The 21589-nt window shown below is 34.3% G+C and overlaps 1 protein-coding gene across 1 annotated transcript; it reads left to right on the forward strand.

Annotated features, from left to right (window-relative positions):
• The first annotated feature begins 1332 nt into the window (after positions 1 to 1332).
• LOC109817233 (ARM repeat superfamily protein) lies at positions 1333 to 20711 on the forward strand. The gene is made up of 18 exons (XM_083060567.1): positions 1333 to 1928; positions 2458 to 3004; positions 3697 to 3942; positions 6672 to 6763; positions 8494 to 8704; positions 10574 to 10755; positions 10858 to 11079; positions 11412 to 11584; positions 12523 to 12616; positions 12729 to 12785; positions 12906 to 13040; positions 17680 to 17751; positions 17875 to 17988; positions 18247 to 18408; positions 18492 to 18620; positions 18761 to 18862; positions 19640 to 19713; positions 19802 to 20711. Exons 1-18 carry the CDS (start codon positions 1443 to 1445, stop codon positions 20163 to 20165), a joined length of 3462 nt encoding a protein of 1153 aa, XP_082916693.1. The 5' UTR covers positions 1333 to 1442; the 3' UTR covers positions 20166 to 20711.
• The last annotated feature ends 878 nt before the right edge of the window (positions 20712 to 21589 follow it).

Consider the following 21589-nt stretch of genomic DNA (forward strand, 5'->3'; position numbering starts at 1 on the left):
TAGAGGAATAAAATGATAAAAATTAATAAAATAAACATAATAAAATAAAATATAAAAAAATATTAATATATTTATTTTATTAGATATAACAACATAATTAAAATATAATTAATAATATATATTTTATAAAATTATTAATATTTTATATATAAAAAAGGATGAAACCGGAATGACCCGTTCTGAAACCGGAACGGTCCGTTCTGGTTGCACTTTTGGTGTGTTAATTTTGCATCTGGAACGGGCCGTTCTGGATGCAAAATTGACGCACCAAAAGTGCAACCAGAACGACCCGTTCCGATTTTAGAATGGGCCGTTCTGGGTCCAGGTGTTTTCAAAAAAATTGTCATTCACGTGGCATCCACACGTATGCATCTACGTGACATCCACGTGACCAAAAGTTAACTCCGTTTAAATAATTTGGACGGAAGTCCCACATTGAAACCAATTAATTAATTTGGGACTAAATTGAAATCAATTAATTAGTTTGGGACCAAATTGAAATAAAAAATAAAAGTGGGACTAAATTGAAACAAATAATTAATATAAGGGACCAAAATAGGGTTTTTGCCTTAAATATATTATTATAATTAAGAAGAGTAAAAATGTATTATTTTATTTCATTCAAATAAAAAATAAAAAATAAAAAATATTAACAAGTATCATTAAATATAAAAACAAAATAGATTTTAATAATATTATTAAAATTAACAATATAAAAAAAATAATGAGATACAAGAAAAAGGGAGAAATAGAGATATGGGAGAGAGAGAGAAGAGAATGAGAGAGGAAAGAGGAAGAGAGAGAAAGTGAGAGTGACCGAGATAAAGAGTGAGAAAGAGAGAAGAAGAGAAATAGGAGAGAGAGGGAGAGTGACAAAAAGAGGGAAGGGAAGAGAGAAAAAGACATGAACGAGAGTGTGAGAGAGAAAGAGAAGGAGAGAGAAAAATCTTTTACTTTAAAAAAAGATACCGAAGTATTTTTTATATATTTAAAACTCTCGCAAAATTATATTCATGAAAACTAACATTTTTGTTTTAAAGATTCTTGTAAATATAAAAATATTTCATATACCAAATACTCCTAAAATTTTATTTTATGATGATAGACTTGCAGCTAGTATAAACAAGTAATAGAAGATATATAATAAATTTTATTTTATTATACAATAAATATTTAGTTTATGAAATTCACATTAAAATCATGTATAAATCAAAAAAATTATTTTAAAAAGTTAAATGAAAAGATTATTTAAATAATAAAAGATAATGAAAATATTATTTATTATTTATTAAAAAAAGGAAGTGTACATATGATTTGTTTTTTTCTTGTTTTGAAAATGAAAAACAAAAACCCTTGAAACGTTTAAACCCTTCACCACTGCGCCCTTGTTCCCTTCCCCACTCCCACCGGCCGAACAAAATTCTCCGAACCGTTCAAACTCCATGGAAGAAGAACACACGGAGCAATGCAAGGATGGTTCCGACCTCTGCCAGCAGCTCATGGACCGTTACGCCAACTCCGGCGCGCCGCAGCACCGCCACCTCCTCGCCACCGCCGCCGCCCTGCGCTCCAACCTCGCCGCCGAGTCCCTCCCCCTCACGCCGCCCGCGTACTTCGCCGCCTCCATCTCCGCCCTCGACGACGCCGAGGCGCTGGACCCCGTGGCGCTCTCCGCCCTCGTGTCCTTCATGGCCATCGTCCTCCCCCTCGTCCCGCCTGGTGGCATCGCGGTGCCGAAGTCGCGAAAGGCGGCGGAGATCCTCGTTGCGGCGTTGGCGAAGGATGGAGAGGAGTTGGGCGTGGCAAGCGTGAGGGCCATGGTGAAGTGCTTGGGGCTTTTGATTGGGTTTTGTGACTTGGAGGATTGGGATGGAATCAAATTGGGCTTTGAAACTTTGCTCAAGTTCTCCATTTGCAAGCGCCCAAAGGTTTCTGTCTATGGAGCTATGTTTTTTAATGCTTAATTTATATCTAATTATGCACGTGTTTAATAATAGTTTTGCCTTGCCATGGAAGCAGTATTATGCATTTGGTTATGGCCTTTAATTTTGTAGACATTGACCCTGCCATTGTATCTTTCCCAATTTTGTGATAACAATCTATGGTTTATTATTGTTATTTTTTATTCATTTATATCCGATGTTTTGAATTGCCGTTGTAACTACCATTGCGGTCCCGATATGGTGGTCATATGGTGGTCTTGGAGACCTCTGAAATCACTTTCAAGAGAACTCAGCTGCATCTTCCTGCAATTTTGGTGCTGCAATTTTAATTTTTAAACAGTGTTTATATCCAATTTTGCATAGATTTGGTGATGGTTTTACCTTGCAATGCAATCAGCATCTGGTTATCACCTTTGATTTCCGGACATTGGTCCATGTCTATTAATCATTTAATCACTCCGATGTTATGGATTTTTTTTTTTTAACTGTGTTGTGGTTTATTTGTTTCTTTTAGGTACGCAGATGTGCTCAAGAATCTGTAGAGAAGGTTTTCAAGTCTCTCAAGTCGTCCATAGCTTCCAAGGAAGCTAGCAAGTTGGTTTTGTCAGAGCTGAAAAGTTGCTGTGCTTTAGCAATGAAATTAAATTCTTTGAAGACTGATAATGAATGTAAAGAAGTCAATGTTTTGAAACATGAAAACCTGGAGGTTCTGCATGTACTGAATTTAATTAATTTGATTGCTCCATATCTTTCTGCGAAAGTTATTCCAAAAGTTCTTTCAGATGTGCATAAATTATTTGGTTGTCAGTTTTTGGAACTTAAAAGGCATGTTCTTAAAACTATGGAAGCTATTTTTGAAGCTTTGAGAATCCAAAATATAGTGCTAGAGACAGAGGACATTGTAGTTTCTCTTGTGTCATTTGTATCTTTGGGAGATAAGAACCCCTTGGATACCGTGATTCTTGCAGCAACAACATTAAGAGTTGCAATGGACTCACTTTATAATGGACAATCAAGCTTGTGGATAAAAAATCTCTCTCCAGTTTGTAGATCTGCGATGGGTATGTATGGTTCCTTGGTTTCTCTATGTTCATCAATATTAGAATTCATTTAATGGTGCTAAATTCATTCTAGTGGTTTTGTTCTAATTATTTCACTTCATACGGTTGTACTTAGCACTATCTTCTGATTTTTTGATTAAAAAAAATGCTGTATTAAGCTACAATTGATCATATCACTACATCATTAATGAATTAGATATCAGAATCTATCAATAATTCCCCTGTAAAATGCTTTCCATATAGCCACATAGCAATAATTTTCTGCTGCCGTCTGCAGGGATTTTTCTAGCAAGTTGTGTCTTCAAAATATAAGTTTACTTTAGTTTGAATCTACTCTTGATTTCTAAAGAACTTTGTACTGGTTAATGATAAAATGGCAGATTAATTATGTCACTGTGGGAACATTGTTTTGGAGGCCATCTTTTATTTAACACCACCTTAATTTGTCTTTTGATGACTAACATGCAGCATTTGAAGGTTATCTGTTATTTAGTTAGTAATTTTATTAATTATTATTATTATTATTATTATTATTATTATTATTATTATTATTTTGGGGGGGTGGGGTGGGGGAATAGAGGGATTTGTGTTGTAAATACTTAATTAATTTTACAGATACTGCTTTTGCCCCCTTGTATTTTCCCTTTCCTATGTTATTTTGTTCTGATTCAAGTTGCCAATGTTGAACTTAGGTCTTCTAACTTTCGAGGGAAACACTGCTGCACAGGCTTGTGGTATTTTAAGTAATCTGCTCAAGCATCATGTTGGTCCCTTGAGCTTGAAAATGAGTCAAACATTTCATGATAGTAGTTGGGAATGTGTGGAAGCTAATGCAATAAAATCAACATGTGCAGTTTTTGAGAATGCCCTTTCTGCTACTGATGGAATTCCAAACGAGCACATTTTGTCAGTCATATCTGTTTTATTTCTTGAGCTTGGTATGGAACTCTATCATTATATTAGTTTAGCTTATATTATTATGATTTTTTAAAAATTTCTTTTAATCTATCTAATTGGTCTTAGTTGTGGATTGTTGGAGACAATGACATAATTTTGTTAAGCAAGTTAGTATGGCATTGCAAGATGTTAAATTTTATAATTTTTTTAACCAGGAATTATTGTCCACATGAATTTTGTTATATTGTCTTCTTTAGAATGTTACTGTTTGATTTATAGTGTTTTGGTTATCTATTGCCACCATTAATGTTTATAAAGAAATGAGGTGCTATATCTTATATACCTGGTTCTTGTGTCTGGACTTAAAAGTGGTGTTGTGTTTTGGTAGTGGTTTCTTATTTTAATCAGTAAACTTAAAATTTGGGTTGCATAGTGAAGGGGAAAGATGACTGTGGTGTAGAATAGAGTAACAAAAAATTGGAAATTATGTAACTATATATTAGGATTTAGGAAACCCTAGGGTAAGCAGGATGTTGTTATGAAATGAAACACCATAAGCAAATGCAATTTTGCAGATTTACAGACCTTAACATCTGTTTCCCTTCTTTGTTTGTTATACTTATTATGTGCAATGTCAGACTGGAAAAGGCTTCACATATTTTTGCATGGTCAAGTGTGTCTACTCTTTTTGCTGGGGAGAAGTTTCATGATGTGTTCAAGGTTTGGAAGGAATTAAGAGACTAAGGATGTGTTTGTTTCCTGTTTTTGAAACTATTTTCTTCTTTTGAAAACAAAAACACAAGAAAACTTGTTTGATAAGAGTAGTTTTTGAAAACTGTTTTCAAACCTTTGAAAGTGTGTTTTGAGCTTAACTCAACTCTACAAAATCGGGTTGTAAGGTAACGGTTGTTCTCCACTTAGATACTATTTGTTTGCCTTATTTTTAGTCGATGTGGGATGTGTATTTTCTCATTATGTGATAGTGGAGCAAGCCACTTATTTATAGTACAAACTGTCTTCATGACAGTGTTAACAAACTAATCATAAGGCTATAAGAAACTAACCAACCCGAGAGTCAGTTTTGTAACTACTTTCTTTACAATTCACTCACATACCCCCCTCACAAACCTAAGTTGGGTGAGCAGTAGATGAAAGCTCTAACAACTTTTAGTTGTCTCTCAAAAATAAAAAATCTAGCAGATGACAAGAGGTTTGGTTAGAGCATTAGTCCATTGATCTTGAGCTGGAATGTGCTGAAAACTAAGTTGCTTGGCAAGAACCTTCTCCCTTACAAAAAGTAGATTGATTTCCATATGCTTAGTACTGTAGAACAGGGTTGTGAGCTAAAGAGACCGTGCTTTGATTGTCACAATAGATGATAGGGAGTTGAGAAAGGAACACCCAGTTCATGAAGAAGTGTTTCAATCCATAGTACTTAAGTAGTTGGGTGAGCCAGGCTCCTGTATTCAGCCTCAGTGCTTTATCAGACAACCACAGGTTGTTTCCTAGACACCACAAGATTAGATTAGGTCCAAGAAAATTTCCTGTACAGAGTTTGACCTTCTGTCATCAGGGTCAGCAGCCCAGTCAGTATTACAGAATGCATGAAGCTGAAATGTTTGATGAATTTCAGCAGCCTTGAGATGTAGACCATGATATAGTGTACCTTTGAGGTACCTTAAAACCCTTTTCACTGCATTCCATTGACTCTCAAAAGGGTTAGCCATAAATTGGCTGACTTTGTTAACAGCAAAGCTTATTTCAGCTCTGGTTATTGTAGCATATTGAGCTGCTCCAACAACTGACCTGTAGAAGGTAGAATCAGTCAATATGTCAGAGCCATTTGCTGGGAAGTTTCATGATTTGTTCAAGGTTTGGAAGGAATTAGGAGACTAAGGGTGTGTTTGATTCCTGTTTTTGAAAAGTGTTTTCTTTTTTTAAAAACAAAAACACAAGAAAACTTGTTTGATAAGAGTAGTTTTTAAAAACTGTTTTCCAAACTAATCTCTCAATTTAGTTTTTTTTTTTTTAATAAAATAAACAGAACATCTTTAAGTTTTGGTTTTCTTATTTTTACTTTTATTACTCATGTTCTTCCTTGCACTTTTACATCTTCTTTTCTCACTTCTACTCTGTAAAAATCAGATTTTGAAAGTTAGTGTATAGAATAACTTTTAAAAACTGAAACACACAAACATAATCCAACACACCTTAAATATTATTGGCATTGTGCAGTTTTTTGCTGTTCTCTACTGTATTTAGTTTGAACAAAAAGATATGCCGTCAGTTGCATTCTTTTTGCTTTTAGATGTTATGATATATATATAGGGTTGTGTCTGTGGTCTGAATCTTTGGTGTTCAGAACATGTTTTAAAAGAGTTGACATGCAGAGAGATTTCACAACTTTGTTGCATTATCAAACTTGGCTCAATATTATTATTTATTTCCTTTTTCTAGATAGATAGCATATCCACCTTCAATATACTTTTCCTCTTTTCTATCTTATTACTGTTATATTTTGTCAAAAATAAAAATAAAATATGGTGTTGACTCTTCAAATTTGATTAATTGATCTGAGGGATTGAAGTGCTTGATTGTTTTTACATCCTTTTTGTCTTTTGTTCTTTGCTACTTTGAGAGGAGTTAATATCTTATTCTCTGTTATTGCACTTCCTTCTTTATCAACAAGAAAATTTCTTGTTTTAAAATGATAGTTATAAAACTATGTTTTGTCTATATCTTATTCTCTTGTAATCCTTTATTGTTATAGGAGAATTCTCATTTGTGTTTATGAGGAATATCGTGCTTAAACTTGCTGACTTGATGACTCAAATTTCTGGGGGCAAGGTTTATAATGATCATGTAAGTACCCATGAAAGATTCTTTGGCTGTTTCCACTTTGATCTAAATTTTTGTTAGATTGGTTTCCCCATCTTAACCATCTCATCTTTTGATTCATTTTGTTAAATTTCTGTGAAGAGTTCGATTTCTGAAGTCAATGTGTTAAATATTTTCTTTATTGACAAGGAACATTTAAGTCATTAACAATTGGCTATAGATAACTTAAGTAAATATTTTGCAATTATGATCTCTGGCCGGCTAAATTGTTGGTAAGGTACTTGGGATGCTTGTCAAAAGCAGGATATATCAGTACTGAGGAGCCTCTTATACTGGAACACTTAATGAGGAATTGAGGATAAACTTTTTAGTTTTCAGTTTCATGATGTCTTTTTTGTTATATTAAATTTTTAAATACTTTTTTCCTTGTTGAAATAGGCAATGTCTTATATTGCTGACTTATTAATTTATTGCTTAGATTAAAAATGCTACTTTTAATTAAGATACTCTAGTGTTGTTGCATATATTAATAATATGCAATAAATTTGTTTATCATGTAAGTGCTACCTTTGTTTTTTACACATTTAATTTAAAGATTATAAAAAATCTTAATTCCACATTTTGTCCTTAAAGTATCATGATTGTACAATTTTGGTCTCTCCATTTGCAATTGCACTAATTGGGTTCCAGAAAATTTTCCCTTGTGACAATTGGGTCCCTTCGTCAGTTTCATGACATTTTCTTAACAAATTTTGCTGATGTGGCTGACTAGAGATGTCGTGGCACTAGCGTGCTGATACAGCACTAATGTGTACACATTTATTCACAATAATCTTAATTCCACATTTTGCCCTTAAAGTATCACTGATGACATTATAAAAAGATCAACACATTTATTCACAATAATTGTGTTGCAAAAAAGATGGTACAATTTCCCAATAAAAGAAATCTAACTATAGTAATAATTAAATTAGCTTTACTAATTAAATAATATTAATCAGATTTGGATGTTTGGTTACAAAACTACTATCAAAAGGTAAAAAAATTCAATAAGTCTGTAATACTGGGATTTTGTTTGGCAGAGTAATGTTATTGATTCTTAGTTTAATTTCACTTTTCATCCCTAATGTATCATGGTTTGTGCTACATCAACATGTCGATGGCATGTTAGCATCTGATTCAGGTGACCATGTCATGTTAGCATGTTAATCTCATGTCATCTGACTCATCTCTAACAGGCTACTACGTCAAAATTGTCAGCACACTGATGGAGGAACCCAATTTTTACATGGGAAAAAGTTATGGGACTAAATTAGCATTAGCATTAGCCTAATTAAAAATGAGGGAACCAAAAATGCACATTGGTGATACTCTTGGGACGGAAAGTTAAATTAAGCCTAATAAAAATGAATTGTTCATGCAAATAAATTTCATAATATATGAATTGTTTCCTATATACTTGATTTAATTTTTTATGCTTATCTTGTTTATTTATCTTCTACATACTATATTTTAATAACATTGTAGGCATATTCTGAATGCCAGTTAATCCACTGCTCAACCCTAGTTGAACCGCCATGCTTGTGTCCTCTCTCTTCACTGATTGAATAATCAGCTTCAGTCTGCTACACTATAAAACATTGATTACTACTTACTACTAGTACTCTACTATCACTTTTTTTTTTGTTGTGGTATAATTTAAACCCAAGCTACTCTACTGATTGCTGGTTTATCTGTTTTTCAAATTTATGCAGCTTCAGAAATGCATTGGGTCTGCTGTTTATGCTATGGGGATAGAGAGATTCCTTACACTTGTACCAATATCTCTTAATGAAAACAGCTTTACTTATTCAAATATTTGGTTAGCATCTATCTTAAAGCGCTATGTTACTGGTGCATCGCTTGCATACTACATGGAGCATATCATGCCTCTTGCCAAGTCTTTTAAGAAGGCTAGTCGAAAAGGTATATTTACTACATGTGTATCTACTTACTATCTACAAAATCATACAATCCTCATCTTTGTTTGCAACTTGCATTACTTTGAGTTTGAGCATGTTTTTCATTTTCCCCTTTTCCTTTTCTTGTGGCTTAGAAGTGGAGGAAACTTGAGTGATTTTCTTCTGACTATTCTTTTTCTACCTTTGCCACTTGTATTGCTTTGAGCATGGTTTTGTATCCCTTTTTCCTTTTCTTTTGGCTTAGAGATGGATGAGGCTTGTATGATTTGCTACTGGGTGCTGTCTCACCAAGCTTAAGATTTATAAAAATTGGGCTTTATATAACTGAAAACAATGTGTCTCAGTACATGTTTATGCATTGCATCATGTGAACAGAAGATATATATCCATAGGACAATTAAATTTGCTTTTGTACAGTAACCATCTTTGGCTTCAATACTTTCAAGTTTTCCCACATTTTTTATTTACTTGCTGCTCTAGAAGCTTATGATCATGGAAATGATGTGGAATGGATCATGGATATGCTCCTGGGCTGATAATAAAACAGATATGCTGGATTTTAGTTTTGGGATGTATATGGTTGGGAAGTTGCATCAACTGAAAGTATTTATTTTCCCCTTTTTAGTTAAGACCAGGAAATCTACAAGTATTTAATCTGTGAATGAAGTAAATTCTCATCATTATGGTTATGGTGATGTCACCATTTAAGTTTTAATACATTTTGGTAGAGATCATACTACGCTCTCATGTCAAAAGCAATAAAGCATTAGTTCCCTCTTGCAATTTCATGGTTTTTATAAATCTTCCAATATTCATCCATTGGTTGTTTCTAGTTCAAGGACAACTGGTATTTTCAATATTTATTTTCCACTTAGGTGTCTTGATTTTTGTGAAATTGATTTTGACATAATTTTGATTTTTTTTTCTATATATAGTGTTCCCATTGTTTCTTTCCCTTGTTTTTGAGGCTATCTTAACCTTTTCTGGGGTTGACATTAAGTTGAATTTATAGAAATGAAATATCAAATAGTTTTCAAACTTTGCAAAATATTGTAGATTAGATCTATACAATAAGAACTTTAAATTTATTGATTCGATCGTTAAAATTTAACATATATCTTAAGTTATTGAATGAAGTAACTTGATCCCCATCCATATATATATATATATATATATATGAGGAGAGATCAAATTCAACCCAGTGCATAACATATATTATGATCTACTATTTGTACATGCGTATGCTATGCTGTTTGATTAAAGGTCTGACCAAGTCTATAACCCTCAAGACATGAAAAATTGGGAAAGTAAATAAATGGTGGGGATCTGGTACACAGCCGATAGTTGCTGGTCTTCTGGTCAACAACCTGGTAAATAGACAAAATCTTTCTATTATTAACAAAATTTGAACTCCTCGTGTGTAGGATGGAAACCCTAATTTAATTGCTTAAAAAAATTCAGTCCCTTAAAATAAATGTAATCAAGCTCATAAAATAAATTAACCAAGCCATTAAGGTAGCAAAAGATAGTGAAACAATAATGAAAACATAAACAACTATGTTACAATAGCATGAATAGTACTCATGCTACAATATTGTGAATGGTTCTCTTGCCCAATAATGTGAGAAGTACTCTTTAGTCTTTGCAATTGTAGAGCAGCAGCCCAACAGATAATTGTGATTGATTCATTTTGTCATGCATCATGATATTACTCGAACTGATCTAACCTTAAAAAAGTGGAAAACAGGCTTTCATGTAAAGTTTAGGACCTTTGGGTAAAATTTTAAATTTTTTTTCTGTTGTCCATGTAATTTTTATTCTGACACAATCACTATTTTGTTCAAGTTGTTGATCAAAATTTTCCATCTTTCAGTCAAAAAGTCAGGGATTAGTCAGGATTTGCTGGCTTGCGCTCATGAACTGTGGGGATTGCTTCCTAGCTTTTGTCGTCATGCAACTGATACTCACCAAAATTTTACTCGTCTCTCTGATGTCCTTATTACTTTTCTTAAAAAGGATCCTTCCATGCATCAGAATGTTTCCATAACATTACAGGTCATGATTCCATGAACTGGGTGGAGACACTTGTACTTTTGGTGGTTATATGTTTATTTTTTTAATTAATTATCCTTCTAAATGTTCATGAATTTTGTGTAGATTCTTGTGAATGAGAACAAAGCTGCACTTAACCCTAAAAAGAGTGTGGAAGATTGCAATGCTGAATATGATTTTTTGGCAGAGTTCAGCATGAAGCCTACTTATTCAAAGAAAGCTGCTGCCAAAAACATAAAAGCTCTTGTGTCTTGTTCGAATCAGATGCTTCATGTTTTGTCAGATTTATTTATCAGTGCACCTCCTGAAAAGCGCTCTTTTTTAAAGGTTCCGCATCTATCACTTATGTTACTCATTTGTCTATATATAATGATACCTTTCTCTTATGTTCTATTTTGTTATAGACAATGTATGAATTATTTTTTCTCTGCTAAAACATTTGAAAATTTTCCTACATGGGCCACTAAAAATATTCTTAGAGGATTTTTAGGCCAAACATTATGCTGTGGCTTGTAATGTTGCATCGAGCTTTCCTTGTACTTAATGTGATTGTTACATGCAGTTCTCAAATGCTCTGATCTTGGTCATTATTTACATTATGTTAATCTAGTGACAGTGTTTAAGTAATTTGAAATATTTTTTTCCTCTTCCTTTTTCAGGAAGCAATTGGGTGCCTGGCTTCTGTCACTGATTCTTCTATAACCAAAGAGGTTTTTGTGTCTTTGCTTAAGAGGTTTCAAGTTGTAGATTGTGAAGGTGTAGCTGAAATATTGACAAGCTCCACTGAAGTGGTAGATGGTGATCAAAGTGACTTGAAGGGATATTCTCAGAGGTGTGGTGATTAATTTATACCAGAATAATTGTGTCAGTGGTGATATGGCAGCTAGCAAATCCCATGTTATATTGGTCTAGCATTTCCTTTTTGTTTCTTAGCAGAAATAAGCCCTTTTATTTCTTGCTGGCTTTTCATCCAAGGTTTTTGCAGAATAACTTCACTAAAAGAATGTAGCCAGCATCTTGTTGATTTTCTGATCACACAAGTTTATTATTTCCTTTTAAAGCTACACTGCAGTACCTGGTTTGAGATAGAAGATTATGCATAGACAGTTTCACCAAGTTTAACCATGGAAATATGCCATTTACTAGCACGCATAGAAAAATAATTGAGTGATTGGTTGGAGCTAGTAATCTAAAGACTATTTTTGTATGGTTTTGGCTGTTTATTGCTCGAAGATGAAGTGAAACTGTTCATGTGCTTACCTAACAAAAAATTTTAAGAGTTGGTTCTTGATATGGTATTAAAGCCAACTTGGTTAAGTGGTCAACAGTTTGATCCTCAACTTCTGCAGTCTTATAAATAAAACTTAAAAGTTTTGATAAAAATAGGTTGCTGCATTGGCCATCTTTCACACTTAAAGGACTATGACACGAGGAGGCAAGTTAAGAGATTTGATAAAATCATTCATGTGCCTACACCCAACTGTTTAAATCTTAGTGCTTTGTTTCATGACATTAATAACATTTGTGTTTATATAGCTGGATAGAATTAATTGAGACTTGTTCATTTGTTAATCTTGTTCAAAAGCCAACCTTCTTATGTATTGATTGATTTAGACATGGCTGAGCTTTGACATCATTCTGAGCAATAATACCTTTCCCAATTTGAATTGGAGAACCTAATAACCATAGGCACTGAAAACTAGCTACTGTCTTTCATTTTCTTGTGTTATTATATAATTGATGACAAGTCAAAGTCACTTTGTTCTTCAGGTGTCTGATATTGGAAATAGCATCTTGTCTTGTTCAAGGAGCCAAGGATAATCTCATTGAGATAATTTATAATTTAACTATACATTCATTTCAGGTATTTCTCGAAGGTCGAGCAATACATTTTTGTTTGTATGCTTCTCTTTTATTCATTTGACTAACCTATATAATTTTGTAAAAAGAATATCATGGATGCTTGGTTTTTGTAGGCAACTAACGAGAGTGTTCATCACGAAGCATACAACACTTTGAGCAAAATTTTGCAGGTCTGCATTTATGTCTCTTTTTTGTCTCATTTTCTCTCTTGTAGCATACAACACTTTGAGCAAATTTTTGTTATCTATCTATTTATCTATCTATCTCAGTATTGTTGCTGAATGATGCAGGAGCAACCATGCTTTTCTTCTGCTCGATACGTTGAGCTAATTGATTTATTGCATGGTTTAAAACCTCCAACTGCTATTGCACCTCTCAGGAGTCGCTATGCTTGCTTCCACATGCTGATGGTACATGCAGTGAAGGTCAGTATTCTTAGTAATGAATTATGATAATGTTTCGTCCTTATATATAATTTATTTTGATCTCCATGTCTTGGATCTTATAATATGTAACATGTTTCAATAATTTCTTTTGGCAACCACGTTGTAGAAATTCATTTCAGCACCCATCTCCTACTGCTAAGTCTATGCATCATTTTTAACTATTGCTGCATCTGAAAACCAACCAAAACTGGATAGCTAGCCTGTCTAATAGCTTTGACTCATCTGGGTCCAGTTCAATTAAAGCTTCACATTCAAGATTAAACTTGGTGTCAAACTATTGTATTGATATACTTTTATTTATTTATTTTTTTCTATTAATAGCAATTTTAATTGCCATTAAACTAATTATTATGAGTGCCATAAACTTTTTAAATAAATAAACTGGTAACATTAATGTTATCATCCCTGTTAAGAGAGAGAAAACAGAGACATACAAGATGCTGAAACAATGTTTTTAGGGTCTGTTTGGATAAACTTCTTTGAAAGTACTTCTAGGAGAGAAAAATAGGAAGGAAAATCAAGATAAGTTTTTTTGAAAGTTAAAACTAAATTATGTATAAGTCAAAAATAATATTTTGGACAAGCTAATAGGAGAGTGTTTCTACAAAATAGTTTATGCATAAGCTTATTTTAGCTTTTGGAGAAATTTATTTCATTTTTTTAATCCTATATTGTTGTCCTAGAAGTGCTTATGGAGAAGTGTATCTAAACAGATCCTTAAATGATATCACAAAGATATGTTTATATGAGCTTGATTCATTGAATACATATGAAGAGGGCATACTCTGTTTCCCCTAAATAAGATGATATGTGCCTATAAACTATATATAAGAATTACTAAGAGGAATGCTAGTGGCACTCTCTTTGATACAATTTTTGTAACACGATTATCAGCTGAAACTTAATGAATATCACCACTTTTGTGGGTCTTATATCTCATTTAATGAGTTTCTCTTCTGATTTAGTAGTAGGACACATCTAAATTTGTGATTTTCAACCAATAGTAGAGAAAGTATTAACAAGAGTGTCACTAGTATTTCTATAGTTACCAATCAGTATTACATTATGATTCTCAACCCTCCCCCTCTAGATGGGGCATATAAATCATATGCACCTAGTTTGTTACATGTATAACTAATTCGTGAATCCCTCAAGGATTTAGTAAGAACATTTGGCAACTGACCACTAGAGTTGATGAAGGAAGTCGTAATTTCTCCAAACTCAATCTTCTCCCTGTTGACAATTGACCTCAGTATTTATGGTCTTCTCATGAAGATTAGATGCAATATGCGAGCAAGATTGATTATCGCACATAAGTGTCATTTGTGTAGACTCTTTAAAACTTAGTCCTCTAACTAATTGTTTCAGTCATATGACCTCATATTACGGTCTTGTATTTTGCCTTTGCATTAGTTCTTCCTATGACATTTTTTCTTTTACTCTTCCATGATATTATTATTAGATTTCCTCCAACCAACACACAACACACAATACACACCTATCACTCAGTGAACCAGCCTAGTCAACATATGTGTAACCAACTATCTAAGCAATTTTTTTTATCTTCATAGACGAGGCCTTTCAAGATCGCCATGCAGAAAAACATTTTTGATATAAAGCTAAAAGTCAAACCAATGGTTAATGGCATCCATGGGAAATAAAAGTTGAGTAGAATCCGTTTTGGCCATTGAGAAGAAAGTGTTAGTGTGGTCCTGTCCAAACACCCATGTATACCCTTTTGCCTTTAGTTAAGCTTTGAAGCGATGTATTTTGCTACCAGGACCAATTTTGAGGATAAGCAGTGACACCCAATAGGAGATTTGTTAGGTGGAATCATTACTTGCCTTCATTAGGAATGAGATAATGCTTCAGCTAGGGAGTTGTCTACAAAGGAAAAAGAAGTAAGGCAAGTATGATGCAAAGGAGAAGGGCAACTCATGCAATGTAGTGAGGAGAGGGATTATGAGTAGATCGAGTACCTTTTCTTATAACAATGGGTAGGTCAATGTTAGGAGGCAAGCTCAAATCTGGTAAAAGAATTGGCATCGGGGAAGAGTCTGGCATGACTTCTCTTGCGACATCATTAGGTGCAAGTGCATATGCAACATTATTACGTTGGCGTCGTTGATATGTTTAAAGAGATTGTTTAATTGTGGTAGCCTTGGGAGGGACATTCTGGTGTTGAAATGAGTTATCCAAAGATATAGAGTGAAGAGGTTCCAGAGAAGGGGCACCAGTTGTGTCATGGGGCCATACTTTGGAAAGAGGGACAAACTCAATGCAAGGGACATACTTAAAAAATGAGTCATCAACTGAAATAAAAAATGTTAAGAGTAGGAGGGAAACGAAAATAACCTTCAAGTGACCTAATGTAACCGAGGAAGATATGTTTATGGCTCAATTGGAGATTTTGTCAAGTCTAGGAGAGACACTGTGAACAAAGTGTGTGGAGTTGAAGACACAGGGAGGAAGTGTATGAGGGAAGACAACAAACTAGGGAACAATGTCATTTAGGATAGAGGAAGGCATGCGATGGATGAGATAGTAGGCCATAAAAAAATTGTCCAAAAACGTGATGAAACATTGCTATGGAGTAGGAGAGTCCTAGTGGTTTCAATGAGATGACAATTTTTGTGCTTGACACCTGTTTTATTGAGGGGGTGTGTGTGCTAGTTGTTTGGCTCAGAAAACCCTTATATGCCATAAATTGCTAAAAATAAGACAAATATTGTTGTCTATGAAGCCCAAATACTTGATATGACATGGGTACAATACGACACAGATATGGGGATATGACAATTTTTTTGAAATTTAAGATATACATTTTGGATACATAAATAAAATTTTATAGAAAAAATTATAAAGGTATAGAATATTGTTAAGGAAAGAGACTTTAATTATTTCTCAAATTTTTAACTATGATGATCATAATTTACAAGAAGGATATTTGAATTCATAAAAACAAACAGTTTTTGCCCATATCATGTTAACTATATTAATTAAAGCATCTTTGGTAGAACTTAAAACAAATATTTGTTCTATACAATAGCCTATGACTTAAAAGCATCATTACTAAATTATTGTCATGCTAACTATATCACTCACTTCTCCCCTATTACCATCATCTAGGAAAAAATGGTTTCAAAGTTTGGTTCACCAAGAGACAACTCTGCCAAGTTAAGAAGTTCAACACCATCATCAAGTGGATGATGTATATCTCTACTAATGTCCCACAACCTAGTCTCCTTTTCTATACCCTTCATCTTTCATAACAAAAAGTTGAAGGTTGAAATGCACGTAAACCAAATCTTTTACCTCTTTTGAATCCAGCTTATTTTTCTTCAAAGAATGAATAAAGGAGTATGTACTCCAATTTCTTCCACAACATGAGAAAAAACATGACTTTACAAAAAAGCTTAAGACAAGCTTTTTTGGATACTTTCAGATATGTATCTAAAAGTATGCAATAAGTAGCCGGGGTGAATCTGGATTGTTTTGTTAGTTGAGAGGTTTCCACCACAAATGTTGGGCCACATTGGCTGGTATGCCTAAGATGATGCCGTTTTAAGCATTATGGATGGTTCTTTGAGTGAGATGTCCCAGCCTGAGAGCGATCGGAATTACTACTCTGATATGCAAGAGCAGAACTATCAACAGTTGAATGAGCATGGGGTCTCCGTAGTTACATTTAGCTGAATTTGGAGAAGGGTTGATGATGCAGATTTCCTCGTAGGAACCATGGGTGACCCAAGAATTCAGTCACAGGTAGTAGTGTGATCTAGACACATTGTTGACACCATCGTGTTGATTGGAAGATGATGATCTGGATGTTGATCTGCAAGAAAGGTCACCCAAAAATTATCATCTTTGGAGATGTACACAGTCTGCCAAAAATGATCATCTTTGGGGACACTTGGTAAGAACAGTTCTTGAAACCACTCTATTAGGCTCTAGATACCATGTTTAGAGAGAGAAAGCAGAGACATACAAGATGCTGAAACTGTGTGTTTAAACGGCAGAGATATGTTTATATAAGCTTATTTCATTTAATACACATGAATGGGGGATATTTTGTTTCCCCTAAATAAGATGTTATGTGCCTATAAAGTATATGTAATAATTACTAATTATTACATTATGATTCTCAACACTTACCAACTCGCAGTATTGAAGCATCACTGCTGTGCTTTTCTCCATGGCCACCTGTATGTTGTAGGTTTTAGGAATTTAGGTTGTTTTGCAATTTCTCAACTTACTTAGCAGTTTATATGATTATGTTACTTAAGAAATTTTGTAACTTTTTGTTTACCTTTGATTGTTTAAATTATACGAAACTTGTTTAACAAATGTACATGGCAATTTTGTTTGATATCTGCATGTATTTTTCTTTTAAGTTTTAATATTTGGCTAAGATTGTGCACAATTTCTTGCATATTAACGATATTTTCTTGCTGGGTTTTTCTTGTAAGGCTATTCATAGCCAAGTTATTTCATGATCTTTCTATTTCTTGTTTATTGATCATAGAAAGAGGGTAGGAGTGGTGCATACCATTTATGTGTAGCTGTAATTTTGTACTCTATTAAATGGTCTTTATTTTTTTTAACATGTGTACTGCAGGTTAGTTTAGAAGAAGAGGATAACTCAAAGGCCTTTCTTATTCTCAATGAAATAATTCTCACATTAAAAGATGTATGTATATCTAGTACATGCCATCCACATCTTGAATTCATTGTCTTATATTTGTATGCCATGTATTGAATCATTGAGGAGATATGTTAACCGTACTGATTTATGTTCGATGGTACTGTTTAGGGAACGGATGAAGCCAGGAAAGAAGCATATGATTTACTCTTAAATATAAGTTCTAGCTTGAGAGACTCATCTTTGGTTGGTTCTATTGAACCGTATCACAAGCTAGTTAGCATGGTAAGTCCATGCATGCTTTTATTTTTAATTTTATTAGGGAATCACTAATTTGAGAAGTTTTGACCTATTTAGTTAGGTTGCTACTAAATATATGCTCGTGGGACATCACTCTAAGTATTGAACTTCCCACAATTATCATGCACTTTTCATGTGTGGATGAATTTATTTTGTTCACGAAAAACATTATATTATATTATATTTTGTAATAATTAGAGTTGCTATATGCATTTTGTGGAATCTTATACACTCAATATACAGATAATGGGATATCTTTGTGGTTCATCTCCCCATATAAAAAGTGGAGCAGTTTCTGCACTGTCTGTATTTGTATACAAGGATACAGATCTTCTTCTCTCCGTTTCTGATCTTGTCCCTTCTCTTTTATCTTTGTTGCAAACCAAAGATGTGGAAATCATAAAAGTGAGTGTTCTACTTTTTCAAGATCATATTTTGGATTCGAGCATTCTCTGTCATTGTTGAGTGTAATCTTACATCTATTACAGGCTGTCTTGGGCTTTGTTAAAGTGCTGGTATCTAGCTTACACGCAAGAGAGCTGCATAATATTCTCTCCGATGTTATTACTGAAATCCTCCCCTGGTCATCTGTTTCGAGACACCATTTTAGATCAAAGGCATGTACAATATCTAATGTTTAGCTCTTAGTCCTAAACATGCTTGTGTGTGCTTAATTAGATGCACCTGCACAACATAAACACAATCATCTGTATACTTGATAGAACCATAGGAATAATGTGTTGTTGGTTTTCTGCAGGTCACAGTTATATTTGAAATATTATTACGGAAATGTGGTTCTGCTGCTGTCAAACTAGTTACCCCAGAGAAATATAAGGGTTTTCTCAAGACAGTACTTGAGGTATTCTTTTTAGTATTGATTAAAAGAATACGATGGTAGATAGTTTGGTCTCAGCCTAGCCATATGTACAGCATTGTATGCAAATCCATGAAAGTCAGCGACATAGGGGCTTAAAAGTTCATATAAAGATTGAGCTTTGAATGATTATGCTTGTTCTTTTAATGTCAGTAAAACATTAAAAATGCTATAAGCCACATTTGTTCTTCAGTACCATAATATAAAGCAAACAAATTTCAGCTCTTGAATGTAGTTAGTCAAAGGTATACCTGCTATCCATTTGGTTCTAATTTCTTCCCATTATTACCTGGGATAGATTAACTCTTGTTAGAGTGACTTATGTATATATTTAAAATTAGAAAAGTTGGTTGGAGAAGTTGTTAAGTTAAGATATGTACAGTCGATAAAATCAAGGAAATTGAATCCCTGCTAAATATGAAAGCTAAAAGCATGATTAATGTTTCCATATTTATGTAAGTTTTATTTTTATTTTTATCATCTGCGACTTGCTTTGTTGCGGTGATTCCATAAGATTTTTAAATACGACCTTGCAATCAGGTTCAGGTAAACTCAGTAGTAACTAAAAGAATAATCATCGTGAAACTGTAATAAATGAATTGTTATTGGTGAGAAATTCTATTTTGTGTTTTTGGATTTTGTATTACTTTCAAGCTCATCTGAAATTTGTAATATTTGTAGTTGGTACTTGGTATACTTTTGACTCATTTTGCAAGTTTGATTAAAGTTTCTATTATGGTGTCTATTATTATTGACTTGCAGAATCGACATGGCAAGTCAAGTGCAGCAGTCACTAATGAAACTGAAAATTTGCCAGAAGATTCATCTTCCAAGAGGTATGTTCTAGTTTGTGAAAAAAAATTGAGTTGAGTTTTGGTTTCTTTGAAGCTGATTTAGATTCCTCTATTCTCTCTCACTTTATAGGCCAAAGTGGAGGAAGCCTGAAAGTTCAGATACCCAAGAGAAAAAATGGATTAACAACAAAAAGAGAAAGTGGGACAAGAAATTTGAGACGGACATGCCTAGGCAAAGGGAACCACTCAAGTCTACTAGTAATGATGGATTAAGATTACCCAAGAGAGTTAGGCATTCTAATAATAAAAATTCAAATGTAGAAAGTTCAGAAGGAAGTAAGAAAGGCCAAAGAAGTTGGAATAGAAGTTTCACTGAAGGTGATGGGAAGAGAAAGGTAAAGCCGACAAGTGCAGAGAAGGATAAATCAGCTTCTCGTGTACCTAAACGACCTTCCAAGTCGCACCAGCCAAAAAGGAAATTCAAAAGAACTTGATAGATGGGCTGAAAACTCAAGCTGGTGAAACACTTCTAAGATGTCATATCTCCCTGACCGTGTGTGTAGGTGTTGATAATGCCATTTTATATCTGTAACTGCATATATATGCGTGGAGATAAGCAAGATTTTTTAATTGTCTTTCCTGCTGAGCAACAATTACGGAGAGGAACGTGGTGCTTTCTTCAGGCTTGATGCTCAAATCTAGTGGCTGAGAAAAAGGAAGGGTAGTTCCTACATGCATAATTTGGCAGGAGAAAGTTAATATCATGGTGGGGAAAGCTATTGTAATGGATGGCTGGCCATGGTTGATTTTGTAAATGCCTATGTTTTGCCATCTTTTGTGCACGGCAGGATTTTCCCCTTGCTTCTGATTCTCAATAGTCAATCGATATTTGCATGTCTTAACAAATGACAGTAAATTTTTGAGTATTTTTATATTTGCAAAATAGTCAATCAAACATAGTGCAAGGGTCTTGGTGTATGCTGTACTCTCCGAATTAATACCACCTTTTAGCTGAATTCTATTCAAAGTACTTGTGTTGAGGTTGCTGTCCAGTATGTTTCCTGTTCTGGCTTTTGATTAGCTTGGTTCTTTCCAGGATGTTTTACTCGGTGTTTGTTTGCACCTTGAAGATTTATCTTTTTAACATTCTTCACGTCAGGCAGATGAAAAAACTTGTAGCTTCTATTTTAATGTGGATCGAAAGTAGTCACACGAGGTTATCAACTCATAAATGCACCAATCCATCCCTCACCTATCATATACTTGGATGTATGTAATAATCCATTTAACAGGCATGTACATTATTTGTAAGCTTAACTTTGCCTTGCAAATATCCCTATACCGTATGATGACCGATCCGTCCGAACACCTGAGAACATAGCCAGATAGGTCGAATACGCGCGTCCGCGGTTGCCTGAACCGATCACCCCGATCCCACTGACCACTCACGGAACGGAACGTGTCGGTTTACTCGGCCCAAACAGGGATTTACACTAGGAGGATTACGAAGAGATTAATTTACGTAATGTGCCGGTTTAGCCCCCTAATTCTCCGGGACCCAGTCCCTAATCACGGCCCAATAAGAAACACTATAAATAGATCCCCTTCGAGGTACGTAACTAACTTTCAACTATCGCATTTATTACGCCGAACACTTACTTGAGCGTTAGAGTGTCTTTGCAGGCACACTCCCCCACACTTCGGACTACCCGGAAAGAAACGAGAAGACCGAGACCTAGGTCTCGACCCGCAACAACAAGGATAATTGAAGTGTATATCCTAACACAGGAACATTTGGCACTCACTATGGGGCCGAAACGACTTTTTCAACCCCTTTGAACTTTACAACTGAGACCAAGACATGGTAGTGACACGCAAAGGACCATCAACATCGACTCAATCGATCCCTAACCCCGAG

Source organism: Cajanus cajan, chromosome 7 (assembly GCF_000230855.2).
Source record: "Cajanus cajan strain Asha chromosome 7, NIPB_CcT2T_4, whole genome shotgun sequence".
In the NCBI taxonomy this organism is placed as follows: Eukaryota; Viridiplantae; Streptophyta; class Magnoliopsida; order Fabales; family Fabaceae; genus Cajanus; species Cajanus cajan.

Bases quoted from the DNA above. Each gene is read 5' to 3' on its own strand.
- LOC109817233 (XM_083060567.1), top strand. From the start codon at position 1,443: ATGGAAGAAGAACACACGGAGCAATGCAAGGATGGTTCCGACCTCTGC. The intron at 11,080-11,411 runs GTTCCGCATCTA...TTCCTTTTTCAG, and splicing joins AAAAGCGCTCTTTTTTAAAG to GAAGCAATTGGGTGCCTGGC. The intron at 13,041-17,679 runs GTCAGTATTCTT...TGTGTACTGCAG, and splicing joins TGATGGTACATGCAGTGAAG to GTTAGTTTAGAAGAAGAGGA.